The 24,419-nt window shown below is 38.8% G+C and overlaps 1 protein-coding gene across 1 annotated transcript in view; it reads left to right on the top strand.

Annotated features, from left to right (window-relative positions):
• LOC149298104 (short transient receptor potential channel 5-like) overlaps positions 1-16,050 on the top strand; it is a 78,109-nt gene extending 62,059 nt beyond the window's left edge. The window contains exons 7-10 of the mRNA XM_089487613.1: positions 5,083-5,289; positions 5,495-5,536; positions 6,393-6,482; positions 15,346-16,050. Of these exons, the coding sequence (XP_089343739.1) occupies positions 5,083-5,289; positions 5,495-5,536; positions 6,393-6,482; positions 15,346-16,050 (1,044 nt within the window). The remainder of the gene's footprint in view (positions 1-5,082; positions 5,290-5,494; positions 5,537-6,392; positions 6,483-15,345) is intronic.
• Positions 16,051-24,419: the final 8,369 nt, after the last annotated feature.

Below are 24,419 nucleotides of genomic sequence, written 5' to 3' on the forward strand. Positions count from 1 at the left end.
ATTTTGGGGCCCGAAATTTGAAAAAAAATATATTACATAAAGTTATTGTACTGGCTGCCTGGGCATTATATGAGTGTGATTGATGTTAGCTGCTAGCAATTGTTAGCAATCACACTCCTATCATGCTCAGGCAGCCAGTACATGCACATCACTTTCACCTCCCTGTGCCCCCTCCCTGTGCCCCTGATCCATGCTATCACACACATATATTCATTCATTTACTCCCCAACCTTACCTGAACTGCAGATCTTTTGGTGCCGCTCACAGACTTCCGTGGGGGCCGCTCTTTCCCTCTCTGTTGCTCGAACAGGAACAGAGCGGAGTGACTTCACATGACATTCATGTGACTCCACTGGCTTCCTGTGTCGCCGCGATGGACCAAGAGACGCTGCTGAGCAACACAGACGTAAGCAGCAGGTCCCCTGCAGATGAATATTTCCTGTAAAGAAAATCTACCACCACTTTACAAGACGCAACCAGTTTTTAGAACCCAGATTTTTTTTATACATGGTGAAATACGGTATTCAAAATGCCCCTGTCCTTTGTTTAGATCGACGGATAAAATGTAAGTCAGATGTTTTTTTCTGGTGGGGGTTTAAGTGCCCCCCCATTGACACCCATGATAATGGGTTGATGCTTTAAATTCAGAGTTAATACCACATGTTCCCCTAATGCAAAAACCTCTAGAAGAAGTTAGGGTATGACTTGCAGTAGGTTTACTGTTCTCCATATCACCTCCAATAAATTATTAGAGAGTGTTATTATTGTAGGGTACTCGAGAAGTGATCAGCCCTCTCTGCTGTGTATGTCAAAAAACCCATGTTTAAAATGTTCAATACATCAATTTTGAAAGCCTGAGTTTGCTAGGGGTATAATAAATTAAATAAATGTATCCAAACAAAATTCATGGCCAGATGCATTCGTTTGATTTATTGAACTGTAGTGTTGGCGGTCACTCTTTGTTCTTCTTGTATTTGATACGGTGCCTAGAAGTCTGTGATCAGATCACCTTTGCATGTGAACCTATTTGGAAATACATAGTGACATGAGGGCAGTATTAAGAAGTCTATGAGTAGAGACTACATCATAAGGTAACAAGCCACAACTACATAACAGATAGAAACTCTCTATATATTATGTAAATAAATATGTTCACATTTTATTTTATTATGTTTTTGCAGTCAGAGTGGGCCTATGATTTCTAGGCTTGTCTAGTGTCTCCAGGGCCCCTCTCCTGGATATAGTTACTTGTCAACATAGTAAATAACCTCCTGGTGGTACATCCTACCAGCTTAGTGCCCTAGGCATCTGCCTAGTTTGCTCATATGGTTATGACCTGAAAGGCTGATGGACATTATTTGACAAGTGCATTGAATTAATTTAATTAATTTAATGATGCACCTGCGTGAATGCCACATTCTGTCCTCCATCAGTGTAGATGCCTAACTCACTTGCTGCTTTTGGAGTAGCTAAGTGGTGGGTTACCAAGCCATTGCAGGAGTCTGATGTTGCTAGCACACCCAGACTCACCTTTCGCATACCTGGGCAAGCTAAGCTCTGACTTATAACCTTTACTAGCCAGACCAAACATGGCCTATGCCCATTCAGCTTTCTTAGCCCTACTGTCATTTTGTGTTATCACCACATGTGGTAATACATTTGATGTGTGTGTATAAATGAAAATATACAGCAGCACAATGACCTCAATTAAAGGAAAATCATGCTGGATAGGGACCTGACTGTGAGCGCACAAAATATTAACTCTTAAAACTGAGCGCCAAAGATTATATGTAGCAACTTAGCTACATAGCTGCTTTTAGAGACCAACTGTGTAAAAAACACTCTTTTATGAACACTGTGTAAATTTTTGATACAACCCAGAGGAAGCTTTTATTCAGCCACCTTATGGTGAATCATGCTTCATTTTAAAACCAAGTAGAGATGGTGGTCTTATTTTTTGTAATAGTAATGAATATCAAAACCCTTAATTCTTCCTAGGAGTGAAGAAGGCCATAGAACTCCTTTTCTTGAAGGTATTTCTAAAATGTGCATTCTGCATTGTATCTATGTTCTGCATCTATTTAATACATCCAACAGAATCTGCACATGTATACCAGTAAATACCGTATTTGCTCGATTATAAGACGAGGTTTTTTTCAGAGCAAATGCTCTGAAAAATACCCCTCGTCTTCTAATCGGGGTCGTCTTCTAATCAGACCTCAAATAGAGGTCTGATTAGGAGACTAAGATCCAGATCCCCCGCACCGCTGCAGGGGACCTGGATCCCCTTGTCTCCCCCCACACACACTTACCGGTGCTTCCTGCTGTATTGCCGGGGCAGCGGGTTGACGTCTACGCGATTCGCGTAGACAACGTCCGCTGCAGCCGGAAGGAGGCGTGGCTAGCAGCGGGGGTTGTCTGCGTCCGTCGCGTAGACCTTCCCCGACTGTCAGAGATCAGAGTTCCCCGCACCGGTGCCGCACCGGTGCGGGGAACTCTGATCTCTGACAGCCGGGGAAAGTATACGCGACGGACGCATACAAACCCCCGCTGCCAACTCCACCTCCTTCCGGCTGCAGCGGAAGGCGACGTCAACCCGCTGCCCCGGCTGGAAGCACCGGTAAGAGAGGGGAGGGAGGGGGGAGAGAGTGTGTGTGTGTGTATTAGTTAAATGGGGGTATAGGGTGTGTGTGTGTGTGTGTTAAATGGGGGCATAGGGCATTTCTGGAGTGGCGTTAAGGGGGCATTTAATAGAGCACTCTGCCTCCTGAAATGCCTTATACCTCCCTATATGCCACCCTGCCCCATAATATGCCTTTTAACCCCCTAAATGCCAGAGTGGCATATAGGGGTATAAGGCATTTCTGGAGGCAGAGTGCTCTATACAATGCCTTTTAACTCCCTTAATGCCACTCTGCCTCCTGGAATGCCTTATACCTCCCTATATGCCACTCTGCCCCACAATATGCATTTTAACCCCCTAAATGCCAGAATGGGATATAGGGGTATAAGGCATTTCTGGAGGCAGAGTGGCACATAGGGGGTCAAAAGGCATACCATGGGGCACAGTGGCATATAGAGAGTTAAAAGGCATATCATGAGCCACAGTGCCATATTGGTGTGGCAAGCCTGGGGGCAGATGTGCGTAACTGGGGGACAGGTTGGAAAATACAAGGAAATAAAAACAAAAAAAATATTTTTCTCAATCATAGCTTTTATTTAAAAAAAATAGTTTACATGAATTAACATTTACTGGTAAAACTTTTTTCCTTTGGGGTCGTCTTATATTCAGGCTTTTTCTTTTTTTCCTAAGTTAATATTCAGATTTTGGGGGGTCGTCTTATAATCAGGGTCGTCTTATAATCGAGCAAATACGGTAATAGTTCATGGGTAATGATTAATCCCATATTAGCTCTAAAGAACAGAAGGCAACTCCAGGTATCTCCATCACACATTCAGCTTTTGGCCATCGTAGTGAAAAAAATTAAATTGGTATTTATATACAACATGTATACCTTAGACACTCTCAGGTAGGTCGTTAAAGGAAAGGCCTTGTGAAAACAAGTTATGCTCTAAGTCGCTCTGCTTCCTTTTTTTGCCACTTTCTTACATTGCCTGCCTCAAAATTAATTGCTTCCAAATCCTCTCTAGTAGAACACTACCATAAATACTTTTAGACTTTTACATCCCAAGTACATTATTAACATTGAATTGCAGCTGCCACACTCTTAACCATCCCTACAATTTACTTAAATAATTAAATATTTTTCCTGTTACTTGCAAATTCCATGTTGTATGTAAAAAAAAAAAGCATTTGCGTTTGAAACCTTTTCTATTATTGCTAATAAAATATAAAAAAGATTGAGTTCAAATCCCACCAGCGAGTCTTCATTGAGGGACAATGTCAAATTCTTTACATAAATCTACGTATTTTATATCTACTGTTCCTCTGTGTCTATTATTTTAGTTGGGGGAAAAAAAATCAATTAAGCTAGTTTGACAAGATCTCTTTGCAGTGAAAGTGTGCCTTTCCTGATTTAGCAAGTGACAGCCCGTTATTGAAAATGACACTATTTAAAATATTGTATTAATGGGACACTTCAGCCATCATCTGCATATGATAGATGAGAGATCCCTTTAAATCTACATGGGTTATTTTCCCCATAGCATGTCACCCATTTGTTCAGCTGAATGCATCTCCTGACATGTGATATACTTACAGCCAGTGAACCCCCCCCCCCCCCCATGAGCATGCATTCCCATTGATTTTAAAAGGGGCACTTTAAAATCAATGGGGGCATGGAGAAGCCGTTCTACTGCAGATCTGGAGCTGCTGCTTCTCCTTAATGTATATTATTTATTTATTGACCGTTTTAAAGAATGCATTCACAAAGAACGCTAATACGAGTATAAAACAAAATAAAACGGCTGCACGTTTCCTTTTCAATGACCTGCATGCTTTCTAGAGTATATCATGAAGAGGAAACATGCATTAGATAATGCTGTATTATATGACACTTTTTACACCCACAGATTGGCCACATTAAGGCACTTGTCTGATAACTATAATTAAATGAGGATTATATCCAAATCTCATATAAATCTTTTATATCTAAGATGTATAGAACAATCTTACAAATTTATAGTGATAACTACCACTAGTGATAAGGGATAGAGCTGCCGATGCACTTTTCTTTATGTATTGAGTCATATTATTATTATTACCGTATTATTATTATTATTATTATTATTATTATTTTTATTATTACATTTAAATTTTATAGCACCAACAGTTTTTGCAGCACTTCTTACAGTGCATGCATACAAATGGTATGACAAATACTAGAACCAACAAAGATGAACCGTTACATTAGGTAAAGAGGGCCCTGCACCCAAACTTACTATCTAGAGAGAACATAAGGAGTTATATTGCAATGCAGCATTTGTTAATTGGATATTTGCTTGCGTTAATTGTAATTATTATTCTCATGAGACATAAATTAACCTTTGTTCTGCAATAAACGCAAAGGTGATTTGATTCATGGAACTGAGTTCCTTGCCAATGCATTTTATCTTTCACAGGATCATGCTGACATTGAATGGAAATTTGCTAGGACTAAGCTATGGATGAGTTATTTTGACGAAGGTGGGACTCTGCCACCTCCATTTAACATAATTGCCAGCCCAAAGTCTATCTGGTACTTTTGCAAATGGATCCATTTTCAGCTGTGCTCGGGCAAAAGCTGTGAAGACATACAGAAGCAACATGAGAATCTGAAAACCTTCACGGTAAGATGAGATAACCTTTGTAATAAATGTTTCCTATTTATAATTTATTAATTTACAGCTGCTCCACAAGCCTACACTACGTTTAGCAGCAAATTACTTCTTCTAAGGACCGCAGTTTCCATTTCTAACTGGGGATCCTCGAAACATTTTAAAAGGTGACCAAAACTGACTCATGCATAATTCATTTATCCATTTTTAATTACAGGAACGGCATGCTGACAACCTGATACAGAATCAACATTACCAGGTAACCTCTGCTCTATTACACAGTTACAGTACTGTTTTTTGGCAGCGCTAGACTCAAAACATTTGTGACAGGCAGGATTAGACCTTCCGTTACAGTACATTCTGTCAGGCATTCTGTGCTTCCATCACCAAATCGCTGAATAAAACATGTGTAGCTCCAGCCGGTGAGTCATTTTTGGACTCTTTCCTCTGTAAAACAGGTTCATGTAACTTCAGTTTTGTATTCAGCTAAACAGTTATTTATTGTAGAAGTTCAAGTACAGCATTTTGGTGACGTGAACCAAGGTTCATACACTCTAACCATTTTTAGTACGAAGTACTACAGACATTACTAGATTCTTTAAAGCGATTCACTATATATAATATACTGTAGCTCAGTTTAGATGTAAAGTCCCCCAAAAATATAAATCATTAAAATACAAAATAAGGCCCTTAGTATATGGAATAAATATTTAATGTATAAAAATAATATTGTACGTAAGAATGGAAGCTGGAACCTTGAAGCTTACATTCAATCATTTTAGTGCCATCCAATTTGTTTGTTTTAAGAATTTTAGGATTCTCTATATCTTTTATTAATCATCATGAAGTCATCTGTGTACTGTGTTAGGGACGATGCAGCTTAATCCCTTTGTACTTTGGATTTGTTAATTGTAATTGGGCAAAATAAATAAACTCTGACCTCATTTTTGTGATGATATAGCTTTGACCAGACAAGCTGTCTGCTGCGTGAGTTATAATTCTTAATAAATCTTAATGGCTATGGCTCATTCATTTCCACATGGAATAGAAAAAGAAAAATGGTTCTGTTCTGATGGTAAAAAAAAATGTTTTACAAACAGATAATTATTTTCTAGGAGGTTATCAGAAATCTGGTGAAGCGTTATGTTGCAGCAATGATCAGAAATTCGAAAACAAATGAAGGTCTCACTGAGGAAAACTTTAAGGTAATGAAAACAATCGCCAATGTGCATGATCTTTACTTTTTATATTGTAATCATTTCATGGTTGTCATATTTCCTCTTTGGTCCCATAAAATGTCTTAATTGGCAGTGACCTTTTTTAATTTGGCTTTGAATTTCTACTGGACTGTGGACAAAAAACAAAGCAAGAATTCACTGCATACCCAGTGAATGCCATTCAAAAAACACATATTTAAGGCATACATATTGGGGATTCCAACACACTATATGGCCATATATTGCTTAGCCCCCCACTATGTCAAAGTACCCCAAGTTTGGTGAGTCCTATATAGCTATAGAGCTATATTGCTGACCAATGAGCTGAATCAGTGGGACTGCTTTGCATTTTAACCCCAAAAAGACCGTCCTTATATGTGGACACCATTAATGAGGCACCTGGTATTTGCTGGGTATGCTCTGAATTCTTCCTTTGTTTTATGTATTTATTGATCATTCTTATTCTAGCAGCAACCCGGTAATCTGAATGTGTATGCCTTTTTAGGTTGTGCGCTCCCCTTTTTTATCTTTTTTTCTGTTGAACTGTGTATAAGCTTAGACTGCGGCTACAACATTGATTCCGTTTTTAGAAAATTAGCAGATACACAAAACATAACTTGCGCAAAAGTGAAACATGTGAAGTCATCTGACAGAGGGCATGATTTTATTTAAGAATTCTGTCTCACATTTTAATGATGTCTGGATCACAATAATTTTTATGGCACAGTGAGACATTATGTCTACCATGAAGTATCAATGTGAGCCTTTCCTATTGTAGTTTTAGACTATAAGACAAATGCCTTTCAGGGATTGTATGCATGTTATCAAGCACAAAAAACAAAAATATGAAAAATATGCTTTCACTTAGAAGAGTGTCTTGATCTGTCTTCTATGAGATCATACTTTATAAACATCTGTAAAAGATGAGCCAAATTCTCACACCTCATCAAGGTAAGCAAACTTTTTTGGCTTCCCAGTACACTATTGGGTTAGGTGTCTTTTCTACCAGGCTACTGATTACATGTATTTAATTGGGCCATTTTCTAATTCCTTCCTCTCACGTCAGCAGATTCTGTTCACACTTCTGAATTAGCATTTTTTCGGACATGAACCCAAATGTATGATAGGCAGGGTGACCAAATGTCCCTGTTAATTAGGAGTGTATCATCAATGGCAACCAGTTGTAATGAATCCTTGATGTGTACTGATCTCATGTGGGCTGGCAATTTGGGTCAATGAGCAGTCTAAACAAGGGGATCTGGCTTAAGAGTCATACTGGCTTGTTTCCGTAGCCACCAAAACAGCCGTTTAGCCTCTCTGATCTGCACATATTAGCCAATCTTGACTCTGCCAGTGCTTCACATAGCCCCAACTATGTCCTATCTAATGTTTCTTAAATATTACCTTGCTTGTCCCAGAAAATTGCAGCTGAGATCATTACTCTATGTATATCTATAGAGATGAAAAAATCTTATACATTTTCATTTACAGAAGATAAATAAAGTATTTTATTCAAACATAAATCATGCAAAGTTTTGTCGGCGCTTAAAGCCACTGAAGTCCCAAGAAGATTTAATTTCCTAAACGTAAGTAGACTATAACAATACAAAACAATTTCAGGCATCCAGCAGATTCACTAATTAAAAGACAAATCTTTACAATGTTAAAAAGATAAAATAAATAATGGTAGTTATTAAATCATTTGATCAAAAGATAATTTACATTACTCATTCACTATGGCAAACTGTTCTGTGAAACATTGTTTATCATATTACAGTATCAGGTTCTGAATTTTAATCTTTGCCATAGACCAGGGGCGTCCAACATGCGGCCCGCGAGACCTCGAGGTGCGGCCCTCGTAAGATCGGCAGCCAGGGCAACCGATCTTACGCGGGCCACACCTCGAGCCCTGCTACTTACCTGTGGGAGGGTCTTCTGTACTGCATAGAGGAAGCGGAACCTAGCAGAGTTCACGTGACATCACATGACTCTGCTCCAGTCCTGCTTCCTCTGTGCAGTACCAGAGAACGCAGAGGGAGGCCGCGCCCTCTGCTGAAGTCTGTGAGCGGCATCGAGGAGCTGCAGTGCAGGTAAGGGGGTGAGGAGGGTGTTTGAATGAGTATGCGTGATTGAGGGAATTAATCTGTGAATGAATAAGTATATGAATGAATGAGTGTGTGTGATAGCATGGATGTGTAAGTGCTGGAACCTAGACATGATGGGACTGTGATTGCTGTAAGCAATCACACTCCTATCATGCCAAGTCATATTGCCAATTTTTTTGTCCAATTGTGGTGTGTTACCTACTTTTATTAAAAATGTGAGTTTTTATTATTATTATTAAAGGTGGGGGTCATTTTCGGTTTTGGCTAAGTGAACCGTTAATGTTTTGGTCCAGAATTTTCATTTTGGTGCATCCCTAGAATAAATAGAACTATTTCATTTTTAATTATCCTGAATTTATAGTCACAAACCTTTCTAGGCCCAGAAATCAGTGAGAGGAAAAGTAAAGGTTTTGTGTCATTTACTTTATTTTAATCTGCATATTTTATTAAAGGCCATATTTTCTCACAGTGAAAAGTGAGTGCGGCCCTCGCACGTATACAATTCTGATGAAGTGGCCCACTGCAGAAAAAACTTGGACACCCCTGCCATAGACGAAATAAAATGTAAATGATCTTCTCAGTACCGTTTTTTGGTAATAAAATATATATTTTTATTGCAAACAACCCAAATTAAGCATCCAACAGAAAGACAATAATTTATTAGATGTGGTTATATTAACTACTATGTATTATTGGCAGCAAAAAATGCTGAGCATGACTTCTGAGGAAAGAAGAGCTTAGGGGTTACAAAGAGAAAAAAAAATGTAAAGAGAAGAAAAGTCCAAGAGTAAAAGGGAGGAAAGGGATGAGAAAAAATAGAAGAAATGGAAAGGTAGAAAATGTTTAATTGCTGAACCCAGGGTTTTTTATGTTTAATTCTTGTTTTAACCAAATGTGTGAAAAGATCATAAATATTCCAATTATGTCATACATTGACACACAATCCCCAGGAAATTGTTTTCCTTCTCGCTGTTGGTCTTCTCACACCTTTAGTTTTTTTGATAAACATGGCATACGGTCATTAAAGATGCTTTTTTCTCTCCACATTTCCTTTTGTACGTGGTGTATAATTCTTTTATTGACTAAGGCATATAAGACTACTGTTGTATAGTGCTTTAATGCAGTGGCAACATGTATCCCATTTTTGTTTTTAAAATGAAAAAATAACAATATCAGATTGTCTATTTAAGCGTTTTGTTTGTTTCATGTTGCTCATTTTTTTTTTCATTTATGAAGAACAAAATAATACCATTTTATATATGTCCATATGCTGCTGATAACAATAACCTCTACATTTTTGTAAATGTTCCATTTGTTTCTCTTATGGGTTGGGATGGATTCCCATTTGGTATTGGGATGCAAGGATGTGATGACCAAATTATTGTATCCAGTGTTTTAACAGCGGACCACAATCTTCTATAGATCCAAGTGTCTGGGGTCTAGACTTTCAGTGGTGCTTTTCTTTACTTTTGAAGCAAGCATAGATTCGTGGGCATCTTCAGGTCTTCAGGAATTATTCGGGGGGGGGTATAAACCTTGCTACCTTTAACGTCTCCCATTCCAATACCTCCTTACCTGCTTCTCATTGTCTACCTGTGTTGGCTCAGGAGGGGCGGTTTCTTGGTGGGAGGCAAATGTAAGATTAATAGGAAAAATTATGTGACCGAGGTAATAGTAGCTAACAGACCAGCATGAACCTGGGCAACATGAGAACTTTAGTTTACAATAGCTGAAGTAGAAAAGATTAGCTACAACTACCCAGTCCACAATTTTATGGTGTTCATGGCTGGCTGTAAATCAAGAGAGCTGTCGTCAACAAAAAGGTTAGTGTGTAGTGTAGGCCACCACAACCCCACTCTATAATTACAATTTCCATGAAGTTTAGCCAGCATATATTGCTTGTTCAACATCATGGGAATTGCAGTCAAGAGAAGTTAATGTTGTGCAGTGTAGTGTAGCTCTGTGATACACAACAAACATTATGAGGTATTACAAAAAAAGAGGATAGTTAGCGGGTAGTAAAAAGGGACATAAACGCTTCAAACCAAAATAGGACACTTGGTAGTTTTGCAGCAGTTGTGGCTAACATTTGACACTGGAAGTGCTGTTATTACATTTCATATGATGTTCAGTCAACAACTGTATGGCTGTGAATCATGAGATGTGCATTCCACAGCAGCTGTACTGCCAATCCTTAATGATATAATGTAGTCTCAACAGCTGATGTATTGACTAACATTAGCTGCAATACATGCTTGTGTCTGTAGCATGCAAATTAAGACTCTGTGCCTGTGAAGGAGCAGCTGCCAGAATGAAGATGAGAATATCAGCTAGATGGAGAGGGAGAGAGCAGACCAAACCACTCTAACAGCAAGCAGTGTGTAGAATTTAATGAAAGCTTTTTTGTGCACCTCCTCACGACCACATGTTTCTTTCTGATCTCTATGTCTAGTTAACCTAAACAGCTTAGTGTTTCTCCTTTCCCTGCTGCTGCTCCAGTGGGCCTCTTTAAAGTTTTTATTTGGGCATGTGCCCCTTTTGACCCCCCCTCTAGATATCCATTCATGGATTATTCATGCTTTTGGGTGCAAGGACAACTTGCCCTTCTGGGCTGCTCGGATTTGAAGATTCCTTTTTTAGTGTGTTTTACCAGCAGTTCCACAAAGCCTCTGGGAACTCTACAGTAACAAGAACATTAGGCACCTAGGCAGCTTACAACACAACAGTGTATTTACGTATTGCTTTTGTGAATGTGTGTTGGACAGCAACAGATAGAGCTTACTGAGGGTATGCCCAATAATGGATATGATCCCTTTAATTTGTTGCCTTAATTAAAACCCTTAATAGTCCTAATCAGTGTTTCTAGCTTATACATTTGTATTGAGTTCTTCACATTACTTTGAGCATTGTAGTTGATCCTTTAAAAATATCTGTTTTATGTTTCGATGGGTCAGTTGTGTCATTGTATGGTCAGATACAATTAAAGTTGATTAATTGATCAATTAAAAGTGCTGAACAGAATTTTTTACGTAAATGTTTATATTAGTTCGCCAACCTTGTGTTATTCAGTAATTCCTGCTATCATTTGACTCTTCTTCTCTAATAACACTCTCAGCAGCTTCCCAGGGCACTAGGATACAATATGTGCAAATTGCACCATACATGTGTCTCTCAGGAGGCCAAGGCTTAAATAACTTTTTCATAGCTATCTCAGGAGTAATAAGTGGAAGGCAATTTGTGCTCACACTGGTATGCCTTTTAGAATATGTATACACACATTGCACTTAGATGTAATAAAAAACAAAGGTTTCAACGTTATCATTTTGGATATAAACGGCTACATCCATAAAAATATAGAGGTAATTGCGTGGCCCTTCATCGAATTTAAAACCCATTTAATGCTTTTAATGTGATTACAAATTTCCTAGTATGCACCTTTTGACGCATTTTAAATCACCCACCCTTACTTTTAAAACACATTGACATTTTTTCCAAGGTTCTCAAATTCATTTTCGTACAATTTCCCACAGTGGGTACCTATTTATAAGACTACGCCTAGTGGGATTAACAAGATCCCAAATATGCATCCATTGTTTCTCACTGGGTTGGCCCTTCGCAGTGGTAGAGAGAAACGTGACTGATTAACTTTGTAACACACACTTTGTCTATCATTTATTTGGCTGTTTCCATAGAATGTTAAATAACTAGGTTATGGCTTACATTTTATAAATACAACTATCCACACATGTTCCCCTGTATTTAGGTCCTAGTGTTTCAATTTTTATGTAATATACAGTAATCAAGAACAAAAGTGGAGCTAAGGGGGTCTCAACGGCTTCCAGGCTTCCCTGCTACTAATATCCTCTCCCCCAATCCATTCCTTGACCTCTGATACAAGAAGCTTAAATGATGTCTCCCTCTGGTGGATTTATTTCTGAGCTCACAATGCAGCTTTTACTCTTGTCTTACATTTGAGGATATATAGTAGAATACAGCTTTGAAGGGAAGCAAAATTGGCATGGGACACAGTTTTAAAAAAAGGAATATCTTCAGAATATATTTTTAGCCAAAAGTCCTAAAGATGTATAGAATTGCGGCATTTCTCATTTTAGATTTGGATCCCATCTTGGCACAGAGTGCACATTAGCTACTTGTTTGGCACAAAGGCATTGCTGTGTTCCAGAATGACATCATGATGTCACCTACATGACCAATCCAAAGGACACAAGATGCGCAGTATACTGTACTGCAGTATAAACCATTTATTCCTTAAGTAAGGTATATTCTCAGAGCAGCATTACCGTTAAATTTACATCCCACTATCTCAGCTCCAGAACACTATATTGTATATATATCAGGGGCGTACCTAGAGTATTTGGCACCTGGGGCGGATCCTGTATGTGGCACCCCCCCACACACACACACTTTAAAACTGCATAGCTTCTACCGTTATATACCGGCGCAGACACTGAAGGTGGTACAGCATAACACTTACTGTTATCATTATATACTGAGGCAGACATTGACGGTGGTACAGCATAACACTTATCACTATATACTGAGGCAGAAATTGACGGTGGTACAGCATAACACCTATCACTATATAGTGAGGCAGACATTGACGGTTGTACAGCATAACACCTACCACTATATACTGAGGCAGACAATGACGGTGGTACAACATAACACCTATCACTATATACTGAGGCACACATTGACGGTGGTACAGCGTAATCCCTATCACTATACATTGAGCCAGACATTGACAATAGTGCAGCATAACTCCTATCACTATATACTAAGCCAAACATTGATGTGGTGTAGGCCTACCACTTCATTAGTAGTAGGGATGCACCGAAACGAATTCTGGACTGAAACCGAAAATGCAGCATTTACCTGGCCGAAACCGAATATGGCCCCCCCACACCATAAAAAAAATCTAACACTTTTATTTCAAGTAAGTAACACACCAAAATAGGACAAAACAATTAAATAACAATATTAATATATATATATATATATATATATATATATATGATTGTTAACAGCAATAACATTTCTATCATGCCCAGGCATACCCAGATTCCAGGATGTACTCGCAGACTTGGCATGATAGGAGTATGATTGCCCTATCTACCCCTTCTCACTCCCTTTTGTCCTACCTACCCCTTCTCACTCCCTTCTCCCTATCTACCCCCTATCCCCCCGTCTCACTCCCTTCTCCCTATCTACCCCCTCCTAACTATCTACCCTCTCCCACTTTGAAGTTCACTTACCTTTCAGGAGTCCTGCGGTGGGGGTGCAAGGCCTCTGTCTCCCAGCTCTGCCACTGTATGGAACAGTATAGAGTGATGGGAGTTATGATGTACTAGAGCATAATAATATAATGAAAAATACATTGGAAATGGTACAGCATAACACCCATCACTCTCACACACTTACCAATCCGCACAAATACCAATCCACACTCATACCAATCCACACACATACCAATCCACACACACACCAATCCACACACATACCAATCCACACACATACCAATCCACACACATACCAATCCACACACACACCAATCCACACACACCAATCCACACACATACCAATCCACACACATACCAATCCACACATATACCAATCCACACATATACCAATCCACACATATACCAATCCACACATACTAATCCACACATACCAATCCACACACATACCAATCCACACACATACCAACCCACACACATACCGACCCACACACATACCGATCCACACACATACCGATCCACACACATACCAACCCACACACATACCAATCCACACATATACCAATCCAGACATACCAATCCACACATACCAATCCACACATATACCAATCAACTCTCACTCACTGAATGCTTTCCTACCTTTCCTCTTTTCTCCTTATAGCTTCTTTTCCTCCTCTTCGCTCCTCTTCTTCAGTTCTTCTGTCTTCTTCCAGGTCAGAGGGCACGGACGGCAGTGGGCGCGGCTTCAGTGTTGTGCGCCGGGATCTGACAACAAATCCCGGCGCACAGCAGCTGTTGCCGCGTGGATCACAAGGGATGAACCCGGCTTAAAATCACTCAAGGGAGCCGGAGGTCTGCTAAAGACCTCCGATACCGCTCCCTTGCGAGCCTGCTCCTCCAGCGGCGGACATTACTGTCCGTCTCTGGAGGAGTGCCGGGTGCCGGCAAGTTGGCACCCCCCTGATGAGCGGCACCCGGTGCGGACGGCCCCCCCAGCCCCCCGCTAGGTACGCTACTGATATATATCAAAGGAGTATTGCACACATTTGATATACCTGCTCAGATCTGCATCCTTAACATTTTATGGCTAGGATCTACATGCTTTCCACCCAGCACCCACTGGTAAACTTCATTTCATTCTTCCATGTATTTCTCTGCAATTGACATTAGCTGCTTTCTATAAAACACAATGCTTCTTGCACCAATAAAAGATAGAAGGTTCAAGTTTTACTGTAAATTTAAGTGTATATCACTGAAATGTAATATGGATTTTTTTTATATATGGTTGTGCTAGAGCATGACATTGACATTCAGATATGTTATGACAATACACTGGTTAACCTGTATTTATGGTATAAGAACCCCTAATACTCCCAATATATACTCCCTATAAAAAGACACTTGAATGCGTTGTATAATCTCATAAGAATAAGAACATTGTATAATCATTGCCAGAGTTTTAATCATTTTGGTCTGTTCTCTTTGAAGGAGCTAAAACAAGATATCTCAAGCTTCAGGTATGAGGTACTTGACCTTCTGGGAAATAGGAAGCCTCCGAGAAGAAGCTACTCAACCAGCAGCACAGAGGTATCTCAGAAAGAAGATGTAGCTGAAGATCAGGTCAAATCAAAAAGTGTTTCCTTCAGTGTAGCCAACAAGAAAAAGGATTTCAATGTATCGGCTCTAATTAAAACAATGTCTGGAATTGAGACAGTGGATGATGCGCCTAAGAGTAATGGAATTAATAAGCGCTCATTTATTAGGAATGGCAACAAGTTACAGAGGCTTTCGAGTTCTAAGAAGGAGTCCTTCAAAAGACTTGGTCTTCTTTTTTCCAAAATGAATGGGCATATGCCAGAACCACCTTCAAAACCAGTATATACTATAACTGATGGACTTATCCAACCTCACTGTATGTGGCAGGAATTAAAACAAACTGAGCAAGAGACAGAGGGCTCTAAAAGTGAAATTAACCTCAATGAGGTAAGTCATGATGGGAGCATCGGTGGACAAATTAGTGACTCCTCTCCTGTTTGTACCAATTCCCTACACTGTGCTTCCAGCCTCTCATCTTCAAGCGCCAAACTGATAGACTCCACAGAAGATGTGTTTGATTCATGGGGCGAGGCATGCAATTTACTCATGAACAAGTGGAAAGATGCCCAAGAAGACCAGGTCACAACAAGACTATAAGTAAATACTAGTTAGGACCGCTGTAAAAAATTAGCAATCGTATGTTTGTAAACATTTCCTTTTACAGAACATTTAAAAAGGTAGACTTCCCTTCCTGTTCATATGGATGAGTATAGAATTCCATTAACAGCTATCTATTTTGCAATATTTTTTTACAAATTTGTGTTGCTTTTTATAACAGAGTGTGCTAAATTATCTTCTCTCCAAGCTTTGATCCCCTGCTGTTTACCCAAAATGTTTTTTTTCTACTGCAGTTTTCACCAGCATCATTATGGCTTTTCATTGGACCCCAAAAATGTCTTCTGCACAGTTGTTAAAGGTCATGTAGTTTTCCTGTAATCCCTGCTGAGCATAAAGCAGGTAATATATAAGAGACTCGGCACTCAAGGGACTAAATTAGAATTGTGTATAAACTCATCTGTAAGTCACAATGTGCCAGCATTGTAAAGCACCTTGTTGTCTAAAATACGGCTTTAACTGTATGAGTTAGCGCAACACTCAGTAAAATGCAGCATTGGAATTTGTCTCTGATGCACAATGAACTTATTCAAATTGATAGTTGTGTCTCTTCCAGGTGTCCGTATCTTAGTGGGCTTATTATCTACAGAGGTAGTGAAAACATAGTTCCCCAATTGAGAAATGGCTGTTTGGTCAGTTTTTGTGGCATTTACATCGAAAGCCCTATGAATCCCAGATTTAATGCTAATTCTATAAATATGCTCCATTTGAGGTTACATATGCTGCAACCTATTACGGGGAGGTGAGGACATCTATAAGGGTTGATGTAAGCTGTTCTTGATAGAATGCTACTTTGGTTGTGCTCATTGTATTTCAAAGGTATATGACAGTAGTCCAAGAGCAACAGGAAAGTCTGTGCTCCTGGGGAGATCAGAGGATATATTTAAAAAATCTGAAGTATATAAACTAGTTTGCTCTGTAGGGTAAATTAAAGTTACATGTTCTCTGAGGTTTAGGTGTTCTTTAGTTCAAACTTTAATCACCTATCCATTTCAATGTGAAATACAGTTCTAATAGTTTTCAAGCTTTCAATATACCAGAAATATGACTGTTCTTAGTTATCATAATTTTCATATAACAGTAAAACCTACAAAGGTTGTGCCCCACAAAGCAAGAAGTCCATCATCATTCTTAAATTGCCAAAGGGAATCCATTTCCAAGTATATGATATAATAAATTTCCTAGCCACTGGTTATACTGCACCACTTATAAGCCCTCCATGGGGTAGCAGAACATCTTTGGGACTTATAGTTCTACAACAGCTTGGGAAGTGCCTGTCACTACATTTGTGTACCACATGGAGAAGTTCAACTAAATATGTCCTGGTGAAAGACACTTGTTTCTGTCTGTCGTGTCCTCAGTTAAAGTGCCTGTTGTCTGTTTACTCTGAGATGGCCCAAAAAATATTTAATGTCTGTCACTTTAGAGGTTAGTCGAACCATTGTTGTGCGAACCACTGTGTATTGCAGTGTCTCTCAACCCAGTCCTTAATGCGCATTAAGATGTCAGGCTTTATATATTACATTATATTCTAATAGGGAGATTCACATGGGTGCAAAATAATCTCCCCACCTTTCCCCTCTCCCACCCAGTCAAGATAAGTTAATGTTGTTTAGTGTAGTGTAGCTCTGTGATACACTGCTAACGTTCTGAGGTATTACAAAAAAAGAGTGGTTAGAGGGTAGTAAAAAGGGACATGAAGGTTTGGAGTCAAAATAGGACACGTGGTAGCTTTGCAGCAGTTGCAGCTAGCATTTGGCACTTGAAGTGCTGACATTAAATTTCACATGATGTTCAGCTAACTAAACAGATGGTTGAGAATCGTGTGATGTGCATTCCACTGCAACTGCAATATCAATCCATAATGATATAATAAAGAACTCACTTTCCCATGATGTTTAATATACTAGATTGGGAAATGTAGTCTCAACAGCTGGAGTATTAACTAACCCTAGCTGCAATACATGTTTGAAATAAACTACCTTGTGTCTGCTGCATGCAAACTGTGTCTCTGCCCAGATAGGGACTCTGTGCTTGTGAAGGAGCAGCTGCCAGAGTGGTAAGTCTTGAAGACTTTTCTTAAAACCGAATGGTTTTCATCACTTTTCTAGCTTCAGCTGCCATATACGTGGAACGATTTGCTGGAATCGTAGGGGGCTTGTAAGGCAGCTTTCCACACAATATATCATATCATTTTCTCTATGAACCTAAGGATTGAAAATTCATCACAAAAAAACATTGATAAGAACCCCAGTTCACGTGTGCATGTTGAAAATCTATCATATGTCACAAGTGCAGCATGTGTTTTTCATAGGAACTAAAATGATGATGTGTAATGCCGTCTACTGTGTATGTTTATGTGAAATGCGTTAGTCTAAAGTTACACAATTGTTAGGTGTAATGAAATTAAACTTGATGCTGTTTGCAAGCCTCTAAAAGTCTGCGCATGTCCTAGTTGAAAAGAAGGACCATGCTAATTATTATAATTTTACTAATCAGTAGCAGAAAAAAAATAGTAGGCACTAATATATAAATTGAGAAACTATCACATATATTTCTGTACAGAAAATATTAGCTCTTTTATTCTGATCCATTTCTCCCGTTTTATTATGACTGAAGTCAAGGTGATCTAAACATACATTGGATAGGCATAAAGCTATACTGAACCTAAGATGAGACCAAGGACTGATTCATGCCTTTACATCAGGCAGACTAGATGGTTCTCATATGCCGTCGAATATAAGGGTTCTATGTTATCATGTAGGCAGGAAGGTTTTGAGTATATTTGAGAGCATTTGAGTTTATCACCTGGACTGTGCTGCAGGAAACGGGACTAACATGTAACATAACTTTTCCTTGCTAGCTTCCCTTTTTACAATTTAGAGTTTAATTTTAAAATATTGATAACTTTAGGTATAAATAAATGAATGTCTGATGTTCTATTGGGTTACCTTAAAAGGAAACTGCAGCCGTCACTGCTTATAGCATAAGTGACATTCATTTATTGAAATGACCTAAAGCCTTTTTTTTTTGCTTGTCAATCACTATAATCATGTTTGAAATATTTAGTTTTAAGGTTCATTTCAAGAAAGAAGCGATCAGTGAAAGCTTTACTGCTGCCAGCCCATAAAGAAAGCCAGGTTCCAGGGCAGGAGATTGCTATGCATGCATGTTGTAAGACTTACAGGAATTTAGCATACATATGTGTTTGTTTCTATTACATACATATTGCTTAACATGTAAACATCATTGCATAGATATAGCATATACAGCTATAAAATGTAGGAATTGGGAGACCTGATGGATTCACTTTAAATATCTTACGTCTGAAAAGTATAAATGTGAGAAACGTAAGAGATATTATAAATTAATATGTGAGATTTGTATCAATGAAGCAAATATTTTACAACCTGCCAGACTCCAGTATACTTCTCCATATCAATTCACAGCGTACATGTAATAGATTGACAGTGTCAAACATTGTTCCTAGTTTGTGCCACAAAAAGTTTATAACCAAACTTTCACCATTTATAAATATAAGTACAAATAAAAGCTCAGGTATATTATACCCATGTTTATAACACACAGGGGGCCATATTACACCCAGTTTAGTGGGGACATTTCTAGAGTAAAGTGTGAGTTAAGAATTCCTGTTTCTTGCTTCTTTCCTCTTTTCTCTGTGTAGTTTTTCTGTCCACAGTATCCCATTTCCCATTTTCTTTGCTGTGTTGCGACATAGTTTCTCTCATGCCTATTTTCCTCCAAAACAGAAGGAACTGTCCTATTGCTTTGGACATACGCCTCCTATGATGCTCAACCAGCCCTTGTAGTTTAACAGCAGTTACCTATTGACTATGCATGCTGTATATTCAAAATGTTATTTGAAAGCATCTATGAGCTAAAATGTGAGACATTATGTAAATATGTTAAAATAGTATAGTTTAAAAGACTCTATATAAGACTCTATTCGGGTGAAAATGAATATCTAGACAAATAGATATTGTGTTAATTAAACACAAAATACCTTTTTAATAAGCAAGGGATGGCTTACAACATTCAGCCTGAGGGCAAGTCCAAATACCTCAGTAAGAAACAGATGGCAGAGAACATGCTGAATTTGTATTATCAAGTCCTGTCCAAAACACACTTTCAGAAAGAGAATGTGTAGAAACTCCACAAAAGGTACAGAAAAGCCATCATGGAAACGCATCGTAAAGTCCTCATTTCTCCAGACAGCTTGGATCCCATAAGACAGTCAGAAAAGCCCCAAAATGACCCATTTATGCCCGCCCTTATACTTAGTCTGCAGATTTAGCTACTGAGTAATTCAGAAAGGTAACAGAAAGATCTGATCAAAATCTGTTAACCCAACAGGGTTTCTGGTGTCTTGTTTTACATGGAAGAAAATCCATGCTAACTCTCCATCCAGAATTTGATATGTTGAGTGATCCTACTGAGTTTAACTACTGGAATGCAGTCTGGTTCATTTTAGGAATATGACAACTGTTAGCTTCTGAGTCTTTGCAGCTCTGAGCTAATTACATAGACCCCTTAAACATACAATCTTTATTCCTCCATTAACCATTACACTAAAATACATTTTCAGATTGCAGTATAGCTCTTGTAATGTATTATACTAATATGGTAAAGTGAGTGCATTTTGAAACACTGGTTACAGCCTATTTTGTGAGTTAGAGGGGTACTGTTTTATGGGACTTTGTACAACAAAATGTGAGCAATTGTTGATTTAAGAAAAAGAATGTGATTGTCAGTAAGAGTGAAAAAATGAGCACCAAAACAATCTGAATATTGTACTGTCTTGTCTGAAGATACTTTATAAAAATGTAATGATTTAATTACCCTGACCTAGTGAACTATGGTTTGCCTATTTTATGAGCATGAACCAAGAAACACCTTCTGCTACATCCCTTCACCTTCATTCATTCTCCTAATGCAATAAAATATGTCTGACATGCATGTTTTACATCAAAACAACTATCTCTTGTTAATTAATATATATATATATATATATATATATATATACATACACACACACATACATGCTCATCCATGTAAAATAGTTTTTTTGGTTTTTTTTTAAATCTTAGTAGAATGGCATGCATCTTGTGACAAAGTATGATTTTGCCTGCATGTAGAATAGTGGAAGCTTAACCCTTTCCATCCAGATGGGAGGATCATGATAAAAAAAAAATAATGCCTTTGCCAATCCTATAGCACAGACGGGTAACAGAACATTCTGAATGTCCAATTTAAATACGCAAAATAGAATTCACGTAGAGTGCACTTTGGGTTCTACCACAGAACAGATTATCTATCCTGCAGAAATACTTTGTATATAACAAATGTATTTATTTCCTTGTATTTTGTAACTTACTTGTACACTGAAAATTCTGAATAAAAGCTTTTTTTTCCAAAAATGTATGCTTAAAATTAAGATTTTTATTCTTTCATACAGTATGTAAACCTTACAGTTGCCAATAAATATTTATAATTATAAACTGATCTAGACTTTACTATTGTATTTTCTGCAGAAGTGTAATACTAATGCATACGTCTGTTTTCTTAGGATGCTGCATGGGCATCTCCAGGGAAGATCTTGGGGAGCCCTAGGTAGTGAGGGTGTTGTGTCAGTCTGATGAATCCCTTCTCAAACACTTTGGTCTCAAATCATGGTCTCATTGAGGATGTACCCAAATGATTTCTGCCTGCTTAACTCCTTACGCAGGAGGCATATAGCCATATTACTAGCCTATGTAACAATGGTGGAAAAAACTATACACTATTTCCCTGTATTGTCCACAAGTCTGAGTCCGATCATGTGTGTTAAGCAGCACCAGTCCTTAGCACAAACAGTGGTTGTAGTGGCACTGGTGATGATGGCATGGCAGTGGTAACCACAAACACAGGTACTTTGGATTCTTGATAGATTTTCATGAGACAAAAAAAAAGTCATAATGTGGTCTTGTAGCTTTTCTTCTCACTTCTACATGGATATAATAGCTAAGATGTGGTGGTACTTTTTCCTGTATCATCTCTCACACGTTCTGTGTAAGACTCAGCAGAACTGCTGTCTTTCTCCGTTGGCTGGATATATCATGGGTCTATATTTGATACATCCTTCTCCCCAGCACATGTACACTCCAATTCATTCTAATCAGGCAGTCATGATGTTATTTCTATCCATGATGGCTTAAGGATATAGTAACCTAGCATCTGGTTGGTTTGATAAGGAATTATTACGATATGTCACGCAAACAAGAGGTCTTGCTGTTGATGCATTTGCCAGTGCTATGCATGACATCTGGAAGTGGTGGACTTGCTCTGCAATCCTCCTCGTAAGTTTTTCCTTATCAAAACATTTGTTTGCTGAAATAAGAGAAGGAGCAGCGATAACGGCTTCTTCTGTGTCTGTACCAGATCAAGAAACCACAAGTGGTAGCTTTAGTTGGCACAGTGATGCTAATAATAGATGCAGATGGCAGCATTCTATCACTAATTTAAAAAAAACAAAACACACTGGTTACCAGGGTAACAAGCAGCCATATTATGGTCACCTGCCAGATGTACTGACCACTGCCTAAAAAGGTAGCGACCATAATTTACATAAACTATTTAGTAGTGTACATTATATAGGGCCCATTGTATACAACCATATACACAGTGGCATATCCCAACCTAGGCCATGTCTAGCTTATGGTGGCGGGTCCAGGGGAGAGTCACGCCACAGTTTACAAGGGAGATATTTAGTTTCCCAAACCGGCCTATTTCATTTATGGAGGCCCTGCTGACTCAGGGCAGCCTCCATTAAAAAGTGCTATGTGCCTTTAAGATGGGCCACACCAGGATATAACATTATATCCTAGTGCCCCATTTCTTAAAGGCGCACATCAGCTTTTATTGTACTAGAAACAAAAAACATGTAGGTGGAGGTGACTGGGTGAGATGCCCTAAGTCAGGCCTAGGGTTGCCAGACAAAGATATCGCTTCCGGTACAGCATATGTGGCAGCCGTTCTAAGCCTAGTTTGAAAGGTATATTTACCCTGTATTGTAGCCATAATTCAAAATGGCTGGCACTGCATCTGGGAAGATGAGAAAATTGGATGCCGGTAACCAGTTCAGCCAATGTAGTCTGAGGAATCCAGATTTTGTGAAGGGTATGATGGGAAGGAGAACTTGAAAAGGGATTTCTGGCAAGGTGTGAAAATGATCTGTTGATATGGAAAGACGGCAGCCTTTGCCATGTGGGTTTTCTTTGTAACATTATAATATCAAATGTAGTCAGTACTCTACGGTCAAAATAACATACTTTTATCTGAAAATGCACAATAAAACCATTACTACGGAAAAATGTTAATTGGTAACTATGAAAACAGTAGCATTTTTGGGGGTTTATATGAAGGTTTTATAACGGTAGCTAACAGTACAATGCTGCCACTGTGTGACCACTAATAGAACATCACCTGCCTAGCAATAACATATTTGTGTAAGGACGCCTACAGGCCTGACAATTCAGAATTGACATTGTGCTATTTTCTGTACAGGGATCACTAAAGCAGACTTGGCTGTCTTTCGGTTAGAAACACTGCTTATTTACTTTCCTAGAGGCTCCTAAAGTCATGCGTCCCATATTTATATGCAAGTGTGTATAGGCCCTTAGAGCAGGTTCACATGCTACCAGTCTTCTTCCAAAGAAACAACCCCAGGAGTGCCCTGTCTGTAGGATGGACCTCCACTACAAGGGTAAGGTTTCAGGACCAACAAAAAGCAAAGGCGTCAGTGTCTCCTATACAAACACTGGAGGGCAAAACAAGACCGTAGACTTTTTTTGTTTAAGACATGGTAGTATCGTGTGTCATCCTGCTTTGTACGTTTCTGGCTAGGGTTGCTTGATGTCTTACACCCTGGCACTGGAGGGTCCAACTCTCCAACATTTTCAGTCATGGTTCAGAGAGTGAGAATTACAATCATTCTATACCCCTACAACCCATTTTTGAAACTCCATTTCTCCTAGCTAAGGCTCAGAGCAGTAAACTAATGGGCACCAGATCATTCCTCATTAAAACACGCCATTTTAGACACATTTTTAATGCTTTCTTATTTATTTTGTGCCAGTGAAATAGTAAGAACAAACACCAATTCAAAAATCACCTCAAGTGCTAAAGTGACTTTACACAGGATTAAAGCAAAATAGTCTACATATACAGAAAAAAGACATTTACACCAATGCAGGAAACGTTAATCTGGACGTAAAGAACTTAAAACTAAATAACGGGGATTACCAAAGTTTGTTGCATATTACTGCACCACAGCCATAACACAAATAGCCCTT

Source organism: Sceloporus occidentalis, unplaced genomic scaffold, assembly GCF_023333645.1.
Source record: "Sceloporus occidentalis isolate IW3139 unplaced genomic scaffold, rSceOcc1.0.p SCAF_34, whole genome shotgun sequence".
NCBI lineage: Eukaryota > Metazoa > Chordata > Lepidosauria > Squamata > Phrynosomatidae > Sceloporus > Sceloporus occidentalis.